At 39.8% G+C, this 15,127-nt stretch overlaps 1 protein-coding gene across 15 annotated transcripts in view; it reads right to left on the reverse strand.

Moving 5' to 3' along the window:
* The window catches only part of hspg2 (heparan sulfate proteoglycan 2), a 94,464-nt gene that overhangs the window by 12,900 nt on the left and 66,437 nt on the right, over positions 1-15,127 (reverse strand). For 13 of the 15 annotated variants that reach the window (XM_080899656.1, XM_080899654.1, XM_080899658.1 and 10 more), the window contains 20 exons: positions 13,350-13,409; positions 10,708-10,830; positions 10,351-10,503; positions 9,994-10,154; positions 9,675-9,752; positions 7,535-7,670; positions 7,238-7,389; positions 6,020-6,164; positions 4,925-5,068; positions 3,884-4,018; positions 3,586-3,767; positions 3,248-3,443; positions 2,869-3,048; positions 2,475-2,735; positions 2,187-2,349; positions 1,448-1,545; positions 1,086-1,352; positions 853-965; positions 570-717; positions 350-466 (listed from right to left, as the gene is read on the reverse strand). In XM_080899656.1, the coding sequence (XP_080755782.1) occupies positions 350-466; positions 570-717; positions 853-965; positions 1,086-1,352; positions 1,448-1,545; positions 2,187-2,349; positions 2,475-2,735; positions 2,869-3,048; positions 3,248-3,443; positions 3,586-3,767; positions 3,884-4,018; positions 4,925-5,068; positions 6,020-6,164; positions 7,238-7,389; positions 7,535-7,670; positions 9,675-9,752; positions 9,994-10,154; positions 10,351-10,503; positions 10,708-10,830; positions 13,350-13,409 (3,012 nt within the window). The remainder of the gene's footprint in view (positions 1-349; positions 467-569; positions 718-852; positions 966-1,085; positions 1,353-1,447; positions 1,546-2,186; positions 2,350-2,474; positions 2,736-2,868; positions 3,049-3,247; positions 3,444-3,585; positions 3,768-3,883; positions 4,019-4,924; positions 5,069-6,019; positions 6,165-7,237; positions 7,390-7,534; positions 7,671-9,674; positions 9,753-9,993; positions 10,155-10,350; positions 10,504-10,707; positions 10,831-13,349; positions 13,410-15,127) is intronic. The other 2 variants (XM_080899659.1, XM_080899660.1) reach the window with 2 other exon arrangements.

Consider the following 15,127-nt stretch of genomic DNA (forward strand, 5'->3'; position numbering starts at 1 on the left):
AGTACAAAAACATTGGCCATGCACCATGTCGAATCTGTTTCACAGCCCCAAAATCAGCTCTGAGCTGGATGCATTATGGGAAAATCTGATGCAGCCAAAAAGCAATACTGCCAACATCAGCCTTGAGTTCCTGAGATTCTCAAGCACTGAGACTCACCAGCGTACAATATGAGACCTTCCCACCACACGGGTGAGATGTGAGAGAGATGGAAGGGACAGGAGACGCAGTGAAATTACACATGAGGAGATATGAAAAATATACTACACAACAATGCGCAAGATTTAACAAAAAAGTAATGCAAAATATACACTATGCAATTAAAGCAGATTTAAGTATGTACATCCTTACCATCAACGTTATCAGGTCTAAAGTTGACCTTAATATTGAAAGCTTTATAAGCATTTTTGATAGTTGGCAGGGTGAGGTACGACGAAGGTTCCTGGGCAAAATATGGCATCACTCTCTCTGGAAGGAAAAACAAGAAAAAGAATCACATTATAGTTAACGCAGGCTTTTCTTTGGTTCATACTCACAGCTATTTACTAATATCTCAACTCCCCACACTAACCATGGACTTCAAGTGTAGTAAAGGACTCCACTTTGCCCTGCTTGTTTGAGGCTGTACAGACGTATGTGCCAGAATCCTCATGGGTGACCCGAGGAACTGTCAGCACGTTGGCTTCTTGGAAACACTTAGCAGGAAGCTCCCTATCAAGCTACATAAACAAACAAAAAAAATAAATAAAAAGATTTGTACATAAAACACACTATGCACATATTTTTTAAATAAGGTTTTACCAAAGAGAGACTTTAGCCTCAATAATCTATCTTAACAATGTCTGCTAGGCTACCTTAGACCATTTGATATCAGGAACAGGATATCCTGAGGCCACACAAGGCAAGACTGCATCTGACCCAACCGCCACCTCCTTCGTTTTTGGCAGAGCAGCAATTTGAGGAAGGGCTGTGCAAACAAGTTAGGAATTGAAATGATGATGAGTGGGAGCTTAAGTCATTAATATGTTTGAAAGTGCAAGCATCTGCCTATGTGATGAAAGGGAAAAATGTCCCATTATGAACTCACACTGGACATTCAGGACCACTTGAGACTGTACTGAGCCCACATCATTGGTGGCTGTGCAGCGGTACTGGCCAGCATCGGCCTCTGTCACCTGTTCAATCTTCAGCATGCCACCCTTCACTACAATGTGAGGTGGCAGAGACCCACCGACTTTGCTCCACTTTACTGTGGGCTCTGGGTCACCAACAGCCTGGCATTCAAACTCCACAGAGTTCCCAATCATAACTGTCTGCACTGAGGTACGCACATTGATCATGACCTTTGGCAAGGCTGTGGAAAAAATAAATAACAAAGATGAATAAGGTTGGAACTGGTTTGGATAAAGCAGTGTATAGATTAGCGTATACACAAAGGACGTAACAGACCTTGGATTGTCAAACGAGCAGTGTCCTGTGCTTGACCATACACGCTGCTAGCTCGGCAGATATAAACACCTTCATTGCTTTGCTCTAGGTTCTCAATCCTGCAGGAAAAGGTGATTGGAAAAAAGTTTGAACACATATTATAGAACATTTAAGGGACTTGATTATTTTACTTTTGCTTCTCAGTTGTTGTAGAAAAAAAACATTACAAACATATCAACAAACTACACCGTCGTGTAGGAGAGTGTATTTATCACAGTGAACAAAGGCTCTGCAGTTTACTTTTAGCTCATTCCTTCTGTACTAACCTCCTGCCTGAAATAAACACAAGCACACCAAATCCACGTCTGAACATAGTCCCCATAAATTCATCATATTTTTTCCTTGATATGCAGTTTTCATAATCTGCCCTTTAAAATTAAAATCACATAATTGTAACTTGTTTTAAAAATGTTCAGTAGGAACAAATTTACCTTAACAGAGACAATATAGAAAACTCAAAATGCATTAAGAGATTGATTCATGTGATGACTGAATTGATGCACATTTGTTGACTTGTAAAAAATCCAAAGTACACAATATCACCTCACCTTTAGGTAGATCTTTTGAGTTTATTATGTTTAATTTGTTTTGGGAAGACTAAGATGAGAAGACTAAACTTTCAGGACACACAAACATCCACATACTGACACGTTTTTAATTATGACTTCTTTTCCATTTTCATCAATCCAAAACGAATTACCTGAGCACTCCATCCTTGATGTGGCTGTTTGGTGGCAGGGCTCCTCCTTCCTTTAGCCACTCAATCTTGGTTTCTACACCACCTGCTGCTGAACAGGTGAACTCCACAGCACTGCCCTGGGCTTTTACTTCAACCTGTGGTGCTACACGCACTGCCAACGGAGCTACAAAAAGGAAAGAAGACTGTCGTCTAAGTTTTGCTGTGACACAGCACATAACGGTTACAAGAAGAAATTTTCACAAGAAGAAATATGAGTGGTATTTATTTTAGACTACTGGCCTAACTCACATCTGACTGTGACTTTTGCAATCACTTCACTGTTGCCCACTTTGTTGCTGGCCACACACTTGTAGCTTCCAGCATCCTCAGAGGTAGCTAGGTTTATCTGGAGGTCCCCTTCCCTAACCTCAGCCCTTGGCGAGAGGTTTCCATCCAGCTTGGTCCAAGTATAGGTCAAAGGAGGAGTTCCATGGGCCAGGCATTGCAACCTGATCACCTCCCCAACCCGCACAGCCACATCATTAGGCACAGAGGTGGCATACGGAGGAGCTAGAGACAAGAGAGGAAAAACTCAGTAGATTAACTATAGACTGCAAAACTACTTTAAATCCATAGTACACGCATACCCAGACAGACTCTGAAAAGTGACTACAGAAGCAACAATGGAAATACAGACACTCACTCTCTACATCTAACGTAATGGTGACTTTAGTGGTGCCCATGTTGTTGGTGGCACTGCAGATGTACTCTCCAGAGTCTTGTCTGCCAACGTTTTGCAACACCAAGCTGTTGTTCACAAGCGTGTGCCGCCAAGGCAGAGGGGACCGCAGCTTGGTCCACCTGATTTCTGGGGCAGGGAAACCTACCAAAAGACAAAGCAGGGAAATAAATATATTCTTTTCAGCTCGGCTTGAAATGGACACTTTCAAACTGTTTACTTCTTGCAGTATTCACTTAAAATGAAGCTGATTTTACAGGTTTTACCTTTTTATAGTACTACAACATAAAAACTGTCAAAGTGTATTTATAAAAAGGTTTCAGATGAATTCAAAATACATTACCGTGGGCCTCACAGCGCAGTGTTGCAGTTTGACCCTCCACTACAATCATAAGCGGTTCAGGAACAAAGGCCCTGGGCACTGTAGGCAACTGGGATCCTCCCTCGACAATTACTTCCACCCTGGTCTCAGTAGTACCTTCATTGTTTCGAGCTGCACACACATATGTGCCACTGTCTTCTGGACGTGCTGCTAGTATCTGAAAAAAGGACATAATTAAAAGAGATAATATTAAAATAAACAGACAAGCACTGACTTGGAAGCTGGGTCTTTAACTAGGAAAACAGGTAGAAATCTGGATTGGTTTGAAAATTTTGACAGTGGTCTAAGAATATCAGTACCTGCATGACTGCGTTGGACTCCACGAGCACAGGACTGCTCAGCACTACCTTGCGGTTGTTGTCAAGCCTGTGCCATGAAACCAAGGGGCGGGGATCTCCTGAAGCTTGGCATTCCAGGTTAATGGGCTCACCCACCCTAATCTGTACAGGCCCGACAGGGGTTACCGTGGCCACAGGAGCCTCTGAAGGTACATACGCACAATATTGGTATGGAGTGCTGATATTTAAGCAGCCACTAGAGGGAACCATCGTGCAAACCAGTTTGAATAAAGTGCTGAATGACATGCATGCAGCTTACCCTTAACAATCAAAGACACTATGGTGTGCGTGATGCCGAATGGGTTGCTTGCCACACAGCGATAGGCACCATGGTTGATGGTGCGTGCATTGGTAATGGTAATAACAGAACCATCAGAGCTGACTTTGACATTGTCTGCAGAACACAGTGGCAAATGAAACATTAAATTAGCTTTAAAAACTGAAGAAGACATTTAAAAAAATTGTACTCAGTCTACAAAATCAGCAGTAGTAATCTCTTATTCACTGGTACAAAGAGGTATCTAATTACTTCTTTAAGACAGACAAAAGTGTGAACCTTTTTGGCGGTGTGGGGTTTGAAAGAAGTAAAACTTCACGGGAAAGGAGAGTGCTAATGAAAACTCATTTAGAATTTCTCTTTCAGGTTGGGGTGCTGTCTGAACATTTTCTACGTTTGTTTATCAGAAAATACTTTGTATTAGTCATATTTTTAATACTAGAAATGCTCTGTGTGATTTAGGCTAAGAAGCTGCTTGACGAGAGCATGGAGGACGAAGTACACAGAAGCTTTGAATTCAATGTCCCACCTTTGAGCAATCTGACATAATATGGACACCTGAAAGTTCAAAGTTCACAAACTTGTGAACTTTCAGGTTAAAGATTTTTTATTGTCCAATTTAACCGTGGTGGACATGTGGTAACATTTAGAAAAGTTCAGAACTATAGTAAATGTGTGAAAACACCCTGGTTTTTATCCTTAAATCTCAGAAAACTCTCAAAAACATTCAAATATGTTTTTCTAGCCCCCCACGTAAACCCTTGGTTTCACTGTAAAAGCTTTCACTCTAGAAAATATGAATATTTATTGATCATATTTATAAGCAAGTATCAATTTGTTATTACAATAAAAAGGACGCTTTCTCAAAAGCTCCCTGAATGAAGTTTAAAATTAGTGATTAAACATAGAATATATTATGGAGGGTGAACTGCAGCTGTAACTGATTGTAAATAATTATGTCATAAAATCAGTAGTTATTAAGAAGGTTTTGTTCTTTAAAGGCGGTTTGAGCACAGTAATTACCTGGCAATGGCTTGTTACTGGCCAGTTTCCACTCCAGTCTAACAGGCTGGGCTCCACTGTACACATTGCATTTGAAGCTGGCTGACTCCCCTACACGCACTGCAGCGCTGTGGGGTTCAATGGCAATGATTGGGCTCTGCTGGCCTGCAGCAGAAAGCAGTGGTTTTGACTCTGGACAAAATCTCTTTGAACAATCTCATTCATTTAACTGATATACTAGTCACAAAAACATGAAGCAACAGATTCATCATGGTGATGGGTTACACTGGCAGCTGGGAAAGTAACTCAAACATCACTGAAGTCAAGGAAGAAGTGAATGAGGATGAGATCATGGGATAGTTGCAGGGAAAATAATTCAATCTGAGGTCACACTGGGCAACACTGGAAACTGAAAATGGAAAGTTAATTCATGAAGTGAAGCAGTGAGAACAACACCTTCCCATGTAATGCCCTGTTTCGCCCAGCTGCTGACGGATGCTGGCAAATAAAAATCCCTGGTACTGTCAATCTCAAGCATGGTGAACACAGTGAGCTTAAACAATGTGAAAAAACCCAATGGGCTCTTAGATTACTTGAGTCTGTCAGTCAGTCTTTATAACAGAACATTGGAAACAATCAAATATTTAAACTGAGTCATTTTACTATTTCACAAAAAAATATTAGATCATTTGAATATAATGGCAACGGAAAATCAAAAAAAAAAAAGACTGAGCAAAGAAGACTGGAAAATTAAGTGTTACCAAAAAATAAAAAATAAACAGCTGGAAGAAAATTTTGCAACTAATTTGGTTAATTAGCAACAGGTCACTAACATGAGTGGGTCTAAAAAGAACATCTTTTCATAGATTCTCTGAAATAAAGAGGGATGCCAGTCAGCAGAAAAATTATTTGAGCAATTTCAGAATAATGTTCCTCAACGTACAATTCTGAATTCTGAATGTCTCATATTATGGAGGTGCATTAGTGCCTATAGAATGGGCAGCTTGCACATCTGGAAAGGCACCATCAATGCTGAAAGATCCATACAGGTTTTAGAACATGTGCTCCCGTATGATATCTTTTTCAGGGAAGGCTCTCAGTGCCACACAAACTTACGTGAAGAAGACGAAGTAACAGACACAGAGACAGAGGCCTGATGGACACGAGATCCAGAGCTGCCGGGGTTTCCTTGTACTCGACAGATATACTCTCCTGAGTCGTCTGCAGTAGCTGACAGGATTCGTAGCTGACTGCCCACAACCTGCACAAAGGAATCGAGTTGCTTCAACTGAACATCCAAGATGAAATTACCACCTTACATTTACTACTGGAAAAAAAATCAATACACTAATGAGCAAAACATTATAACCACTCACTAATGAAGCCAATATAATTGATTATTATGTCTCAACATTACACGTTAAGCTGAGGAATATATTCACACAAGTTACGGGAAATTTAATGATAGTTACTAACATAAAGTATGCTGTTGTATATAGGGCTGCATATTCACAGACCAGGGACTGAACTACATTTTAAGCAATTGAAGGAAGCCAGCTGATTCCCTTCTCTTTGAAATCGTGTGAACAGCTAACATTTACCAGGGGAAGCAATGCCACCAGGATGCACTGTGGGAAGGATGAACCCTACAGCTAATTTCCCCAGATGAAACTCAAACTGAGCATCTGTGAGCTGCTGTGGAACAACAAGTCTGTCATCACATTGAAACTTAGGGGAGTTAAAGGATTTGCAGTTCATATCTTGTTGCCAGATACCACAAGGCCTGAAAAGTCTATTTCTTGGTGGTTCGCAGCTGTTTTGACAGATGTGTCCATCTAGATTATTTTGTGTGACATGCTTAGTTTTGGAGATATCATTTTTGGAAATGTCAGCCTTTTCTTGAACTAGATGGCATAACTTTCTGGTGGTTAAAGCATTAAAAAAAGTCAGCAGTAATGTCTCGTTCCAAATCTTAAAAGTTTTTCTTACTATTTACTGTTTTTACAAAGTTCTTTTGTCTGAAATACATGCTAACTGTGCATGCATTACTAAGGATTATATATTACTATTACTATATCTGACATAAAAATGCTGACAAAACTGATATAATGGATAGGCACAAAAGTAGGTTGTGCATACACTGGACTTTGGCAAGAACCGCGATCCTTGTGATTGTATAGTATGTACTGTATGCATGTTGAGTGAGTCTAAGTCAAAGAACCAAATTTATGTGCAGTCTGGAAAAGATAAAGGTTATATAGATTATTTTCCCTTGCTAGCATATAAGATATCTCTTATCAAATGGAGGAACAATGACGCACAATGTGTGATTACCTGGTGATTGGCAGAGAGGTGTCCACTAGCTTTAGTCCAGATGACAGGGGGAGGAGGATTTCCTGGCGCAAAACAATTGAGCTCCAGATTGTGGCCTACTTGGACATCAGCTATGGATGGTTGGATGCTCACCACATTATAGCTATGATCAGCTGCAAGGCACAAACATAAATAGTTAAGCTGAACAGTGTTTTTATCTGTCAGAGTATTTATAGTAAAACACAATAAAATGAAATTAAAATTGAAAGTTGTGTCTGAGCCACTGATGACTTTAGTTTGACTACCATGCTGTCTTACCTTTGTGCACACTGACTTTAATGGGAGCACTATTTGAGCCAATGCTGTTGCTGCCGACACACATATAAGTACCCGAGTCGGCCACCTTGATATTAGGGATGAACAGAGTACCGATGTCGGTGCGGTCATTACGAGCCTGGAGAGGACATACAAAAATGAGACAAACTTAGAAACTACATTACCATTCTTTTGTGAAACAATACAAAACAAGCGTTATTTGACTTATATTTGCCTCATATTTGACAAAGATAAATCATAAACTGACAGAGCACATTACTTACCTGTGTCCCTTGAAACAGCACAAATATAACATTGCTGATTGAGTCACATTACTAGCTAAAAGCAACACAAAAGCGCTATAGCATAGGTCTTAAAGACGAGACAAGAGCTGTTATTACTCTAGTTTGTACAGTTGTTTATGAATTTGGTGACACTGTCCATCGTACATGGAAGTGTAAAAAGTAGTGCCAGCTTTACTACGATGTTATGATTTGTTAATAGTCCATGATCAGTGATAATTACAGCACTGTGCACTCATCTTGAGGACTTTTCTTTATATTTTGTTCCCAAGCTTCCAGCAGCCTTCTTGATTTTTTAGGTGGTCTCTTCTCCATTTTCTCTTATGAAGGTCTTTCAAAATTCTTTGAACATTGGCTGTTTTTTAAATCCTTTTAGACCATTTGCAAAGGAAGGATTTTTGTTTTTTAAGCCACGTACCACTTACCAGGCCTAAAAAAGTATCTAGAGCAAATAAACAGTATCTGTTTAGGAACAGATGCTTCAAACCGCTTCAAGAATTTACAAAGAAATGTTGCTTAAGAGCAATATTTCTTGTGTTGAATCATAAGCACAGACTGAACAAGTATTATTGTTCAGTCCCAATTCCCAATTATTGACTTTCAAGCTGGTTTAAAATTGAACAAACTCTGTTTTTGCCTTACATAATGTACCTCGATTTACATTTGCACATTTCAATAAATCACTGTACCTATTTTCAACTTTCCTAGCAAAATATAAAGAAATTTGGGGTGACTCAAAACTTTTTGCACAGTACTGTAAATTTACTACAGCTTACAGTTGTTGATCACCAAAATAATGAAAAAATTACAACATTTAGAGAAGACAGGTTGTGACAGTTAGCATTTTAAAACAGGTCTAAACTTTATATCCACCATCAAATATCTTAAAACAATTTCACCACATATTTATGAGCTCCTGAGACTTTTCAGCTAGCAACTTGACTTGTTTGTACTCTACTCCACATGGCAGTCAGATGCCCAGCAAAGCTGAAAATGAGCTTGTATTAAGTTTGGAAACACCTTAGATGGGAGGAGAAACAGAAAGGGGTTGGTCTGGGGAGGGATTACTGTATCCGGGGGGTGTCAGGGCATCCATGGACAAAGCTGCTTAGCTTCGGACCATTCAACCGTGAGGGAGGCTAAACCGAGCAGTGGCTGAGGCGGGCTGTGGCTCAATGTGTGTCTGAACCCATTGACAAGTTTTCAAAGCAAGCTGTTTGCTAGAGCATACAGAATTTCTGCGTGGTCGCACGGCAGAGCCCGGCTCCCCCTGGGAAAGGCTGACACAACGCAGTGGCTCTCTGAGGCAGAACTAAACAGGCCCCGAAGCCCTTGTCAAGCCGAGGAGGGCCGGTCAGAATCCAGACTAACACAAAACCCTCTGGGCAGGGGGGCAGAGGGCTACGCCTGGCATAGAGAAAAATATGTCTGAAATACCTACAGTACCTACTGTATGCTTAGTGCTGTTAATACACTCAATGGAATGATGGGGTCAACTGGGTGCTGAGAACCCAAACATTTGAGGGATGGTATGATATGGACAGCACAAAAACAGGACACCATGGAATGCCTTTATTATTACAACATAATTTAAAAACAGGTACTGCATGCGAGTACACTAAGAAGTCAACCGGGCCAAGCTAGTTGGTTTTAATGTATTTGGCACCAATGCCACAATGACTTAGTGAGCAGCTGTGACAAATTAACATAGTTTACAAAGTGTGAATCAAGGACACGTTTGATCATGCACTTAGTCGACAATGTGTGAAGACAAGGTCAGTAGAGGACAATGGATGTGAACTATGAGACAAAACAGACAGACGGTGGACAGATGGACAGACCTGCAGGTCCTCAATACGTCTCTGTAACACATCGAGACTGTTGCTTTTAAACTGATGGAAACCGTGAGAGGGAATAGCCTGAGCAAATGTCAGAACAGGGTAGGACAAAAAAAAGAAGAGGAGGAGACAAACAGAAGGGAGGGAAAAATAAAGTTAAGAGGTCAAAATGCTGAAACAGCCATAAACACTCTGATTACCATCGGCACTGGACTTACCTTGAGGTTTTAGATAGAGATAATACAGAAAGGAATATAAATGCGATTACCGTTTTTAATTAAATGCTGTTCTTTCAGGCATTGGAAAGATGGATATAGCTCACCTGAGGGGGGATTTGTCCTCCATTTTTCAGCCAGGTGAGCTTCGGGGTGGGTGATCCCGATGCTCTGCAGTACAACCTCAATGTGTCACCTTCTTGGACTTCTGTATTTTGAGGACTGACTTGGACTTGAGGTAGGTTGCCTAGACCGCTAGGGTTAGAGTCTAACCAAAGAATGCAACATGACATTCAAAGACACATATTGTGATCACAGGAAACTGGAATCATCTGTTAACTTAGAAAACCACTCTATTCCTAAACCCGAACATTGTATTTTGTCCCCAGATAGTTGTGAGTCCTCAAAATGTTTCTGTGGAAACATGAAATAAAAAGGCATACACACTTAAACACAGTGCATACTTTGGACAAGGAGAGAAACCCGCGCTGTGTGCTCGCCATGCGTGTTTAGGGCCTTGCAGGTGTAGTCTCCCTCATCAGCCGCGTCCACTGAGGTGAAGGTCAGTATGCCACCTCGTATCACTGCTCTCTGACTCATTCGGTTACCTGGACCTCCTGTAGGGATCACACAATTACACTAATGTCACTAATGACAAAATCAAAGCAGTGGGGGTAAGTTTTGTAGATTTCTTTTGCTGGACTAGATTTCCTAGAGACAAACACAACATAGCGGAATCTGGTCTTTCTACTTAAATAACTAGAAATAGCTCAATAAACCCTGCATTAAATAGATTAAGAATGAAATCCAACTTATCATACCAATCCATTCGATGGCAGGGGTTGGGTTTCCAGTTACTGTGCAGTGGAACTCTGCCCTCTGGCCTTGATAGACGTTCAGCACTGAGGGAGTTACAGTGGCCAGAGGCCGGGCCCCCTCTGCAGCTACAGAAGGACACAATTCAGTCAAGCACAGCTCTAAAATCTCGCCAGACCTAACATGGAGAAACAGACCTTCTAAATGAATCATGAATTTTTGTCAGGAGACTACAGCCTCTGCTTGACCATCGGGTTATTTTATTACAAACTGTGGAAATGTTTTTACATGTAAGGGAGTGATCAGACTTAGAGAGAAAGTGATGGCCTGTGCCTCAACCCACTTGGCAGCCTAAATCCCCAGTGCAGACAAAACAGATGAGATGTGGCATGCAGTCCTTGGCAGGGCCTCTGGGTATATTGCTGTCTACGCCAGTTTGGCTAGCTTCTGGACTGTGTATTCGATCCCAGGGTAGCAGACCAAAAGAAAGGGCTCTTTCAGTCGGATGGGAGGAGGCTATGTACTGTAGGCTGAAAACTGGGATTTTTGAAGCCTTGGCTAATCTTTGACTCTCTGACCCCAGTGACACGAACACTCCAGGGGGTTCACTGTGGGACATGAGGCAGGCATGACAGTCTGAACACTGGCTTAGCATCTATGAACTGATTTGATTATGACTATAGATGTATTTTATTATTTGTATTTGTTATGTTTTGTAAATGTCACGTCACAGCAAGAAGGCCGTGGGTATGAATCCTCCGTGTGACCTTTCTATGTGAAGTTTGCATATTCTCCTCATGCTTGCCTGGGTTCTCTCTGGATTCCTCCCACAGTCCAAAGACATGAGGTTTGGCTAACTGGTGATTCTAAATTGTCTGAAGGCGTGAATGTGAATGGTTGTCTGTCTCTGTGTGTTGGCCCACTGACAGACTGGTGACGTGTCTGTCACAGGGCAGACATGGTTGCCCCCCACCCACACATACCTGGATTGGATAAGTGGAACAAAACGGATGGATGGATGTAAATGTCTATGGTAGAATCAGTGCAACATGCAATAACACTTAAAATACCAAAAAAGGAAGAAAACCCACCAAAAAACTACTTCTCACATTATTAACATGGGATCTGTCTTAGCAGTTAGCTTTGGTTTTATCTGCCCAGTTTTTGAGATATAATTCTTCTCATCTTTTTTTACTCTGGTTATACTGTATTACAGTAAAGGTATTTCATTTGCTATTCAAAAAGACTAGCAATATCAGTAGTTCCATTAGTTTGTACTATTTTTTAACTAAATGCCAAGAAACATGTTAACCTGCATGTGTTTAGGAAATATATTGAATAATTTGCTAATTATCACATTTTAAGAAGAGCTCAAAAAGATTGGATGTTTTTATTTAACAAGTTTTAGGGCTATAAAAAATACCTGACACTCTCGGCCTGATGATGGTGCTATGTGAAAGGTTTACTGGTGTTTACAAACAGTTGTGAAAGGATGTGAATATGTGTAGTGCTGCATATTTCATGGCAATCCATAAAGAAGTTGTTGAGGAATTTTATTCAAAAAAACATAAACTGAGCACTGAGTGAGTCTGGAAAATAGTCATGGGAATAAGAGTTATTCTCTGGGCACCACAGATATTATATGGAAATCCATTCTGTTACTCGTTGAGCTAATTCACCTGTGGCCACTGCAGAAAACAACTATCTATAATCACACTAGAATTAAGATACTGCTTTAAGAAACAAATATTTTCTTCATACAGTGTTTGATTGTATGAAGCCACTGCAGTATAGTTTAGCCTAAACACTCACGGTGTTACTTGAAGTACACTTCCATCTGAGTATCTCTTCACACAAATGGAAGTGTGGACTCCAGTCTGCTATGCACATTTAGCTATGATGCAATGGGGTTGTGATGAGATGTATTAAGCACAGTATGATGTTTGAAGCCCAGATGACAGTATAAAAAAAGTTTAGCATGATTCCTGAAACGATAGAGGAAAGTGAAGAGGAAAAGAAGGTAAGGATGAAGTGACATTTCCTATATGACATTCTGTCATATAAAACATGCAAGTACACAACCAGAAAATTAGCTGGACAATTATTATTTTAACAAAACATACTTAATTACTTTGTCCACGTTATATTTCATCTTTTTTGGTCATCTGTAACTAGGACGATAAAGCAACTGAAAGGACTCCAGTGACTGAAAAAAATAGATTTTTAAAAGTCTTTTTCTAAATGATGGAAAGTAGACTCTACATTCACAAGGAGATGCCCATTGGAATGAACATGCACTTTTCCCAGCAGTGATGGATCCAAATGAACCAAAAAAGTCAAGTAGGAACCAGTAACACTCATGTACAATCTTATAAGCCTTAATTCTAAGGAGGACACAAAAAACACATTTTTAGCTCTAAATTCGACTTTTTTGATACTTTTTGAACACCACATAAGAGAGCATGTATGCTCCAGGCTATTATTTATGCAGCGTCTGCAGCTGTTGCTTGGGTGGTTGTACATGGATGTTACCAAATCACTAGCGCATCCATGCTGTGGAAGATTAGAGCATGCATGTAAAGGAGACAGAGAGAGGAGGGTCCTTCTAGGGAACCCTGTAGAAGAAATCATGCTCATGCGGACTTACTATGTCTGCGTCCTTCAAACATTTCATAGGATGTGTAAAACATCTGAGTCTGTGAGGCCTCTGGATATGAGGGAGGGAGGAAGGGATGAAGGGAACAGGTAAACTGACAGGTCAGCTTTCTGAAGTAACGGTGGTTTACCTCGCATCTCCTCAGAGACACTTACATCCGTCCTTGCATGTGAGTCGCCGTAGTTTTTCCCACTCGATTGCAAACATCATCACACACGATGTAAACATGTTAAAAAATCATGGGATTGAATTCAAATGGCACCACTTTGACATTTGTTTTTCCATTTCAGCTTGTGGTTTTTTTTAAATTGTTTAAGAATTTGTCACTCGTGGTGCCATTAAATAGCTTCATGCATTCAAATTAATACTTACCTAATACATATTGTGTGAGTCAAGATAGTTTCCAAAATGATGCTTTGAAATGTATCAGTTTTATGCTTATCTAACAATGAGGAAAACCCACTTAGACTTTAAAGTCTGACCACCACATGTGTAACAGACAAAAGAATCATGAAACATACAAACACACAGACACACAGACTCAAAGAGCATCACTATGAGAACTGTTCAGCAACACAAAATTAAGATATACAAAGTAGCCACATGCAGGTTAGTAGCAAGAAGCTGTTTTAAATACAGAAATTTCAGGTGCTAAAAGCCAACATACAGCTTGTGGTCACCCTGAATCTAAAATATATTATAGATGTAAATGAGTGAGGCTGTAAAAAAAAATCTCTTTGTTCTATATGTGATACTTTTAATAACTTTTTTTCTTTTAAACATATTTCACAGTTAATATAAATACATTGTAGTGTACATTACATAATTTTGGTGTGTTTTAAAAAGAAAGTAAAAAAAAAGGAGAGTAAATTAAAAAATATATTTAAAAGCACATTTGTGTATACATGCTGACATGTAGCCTTTGAATTAATAAGAATGAAAAATAAAGAAATCTACTCAGTCGACTGAAATAAAGCCAAAAGACAACATTTAAAGTTTAACCTGTGAAATTTAAAAGTATTTTTTTTTAGTAAAAATACTTAAAATTGTGTGAATGTAAACAAACATCTTGCCATGTAACTGTGTCCACGTTGCCTTTTTTAAAGGTTCCTTTAAAAAGCCACCCAAAATCTACATTTCTTATATATTTGATTTCATGAAAACATTCTAGGCTAACAAATTTCAGTCAATCACAGAATCAAAAGCACCAACAACATTGACAAAGTGTAAATAAAAAACATAATATACAATTGTAGTTGATTTAATACATGCTTTTTTCTTTTTCTTCTGCAGGTCAGATGAAAAAGTCAGATATTGAAGTTTTTAACCAACAAAAAATTAGAAGTAGCAATCAATACAAAGGTGGACTAACACTAAAGGAATGAAACATTACTATTACAACAGTACAGCACAGTTCAACAGTAAATTTAAACATAGATTTAACCAACTGTGTGACTAGTAGCACCATTTTGTTCAACAACGTTCATCATCAGGATGGTAAGTGGAGTAACAAAGCAGCCAGTAGTTTCATGAAGGGACACTTTAAAAGTTGGGTAACACAAATACTCAAGAGTAGTAGGACTTCTTCCTATTCATCCTTTACAGTGAAGTCCTAGTTGAATGTCAGTCACAGAGTCACTAAGCACACATCGTGGCATCCGCATTTCCCCTCGTCTTATGCACTACGCTACACACACTACACTTAAGCCAGGGAGGAGCATAGGAGCACACCAGAATCCAGCACCCTGCTAGCAAAATGTTTGGCGGCA

Source organism: Rhamphochromis sp. 'chilingali' (genome assembly GCF_963969265.1).
Source record: "Rhamphochromis sp. 'chilingali' genome assembly, chromosome: 12".
Taxonomy (NCBI): domain Eukaryota; kingdom Metazoa; phylum Chordata; class Actinopteri; order Cichliformes; family Cichlidae; genus Rhamphochromis; species Rhamphochromis sp. 'chilingali'.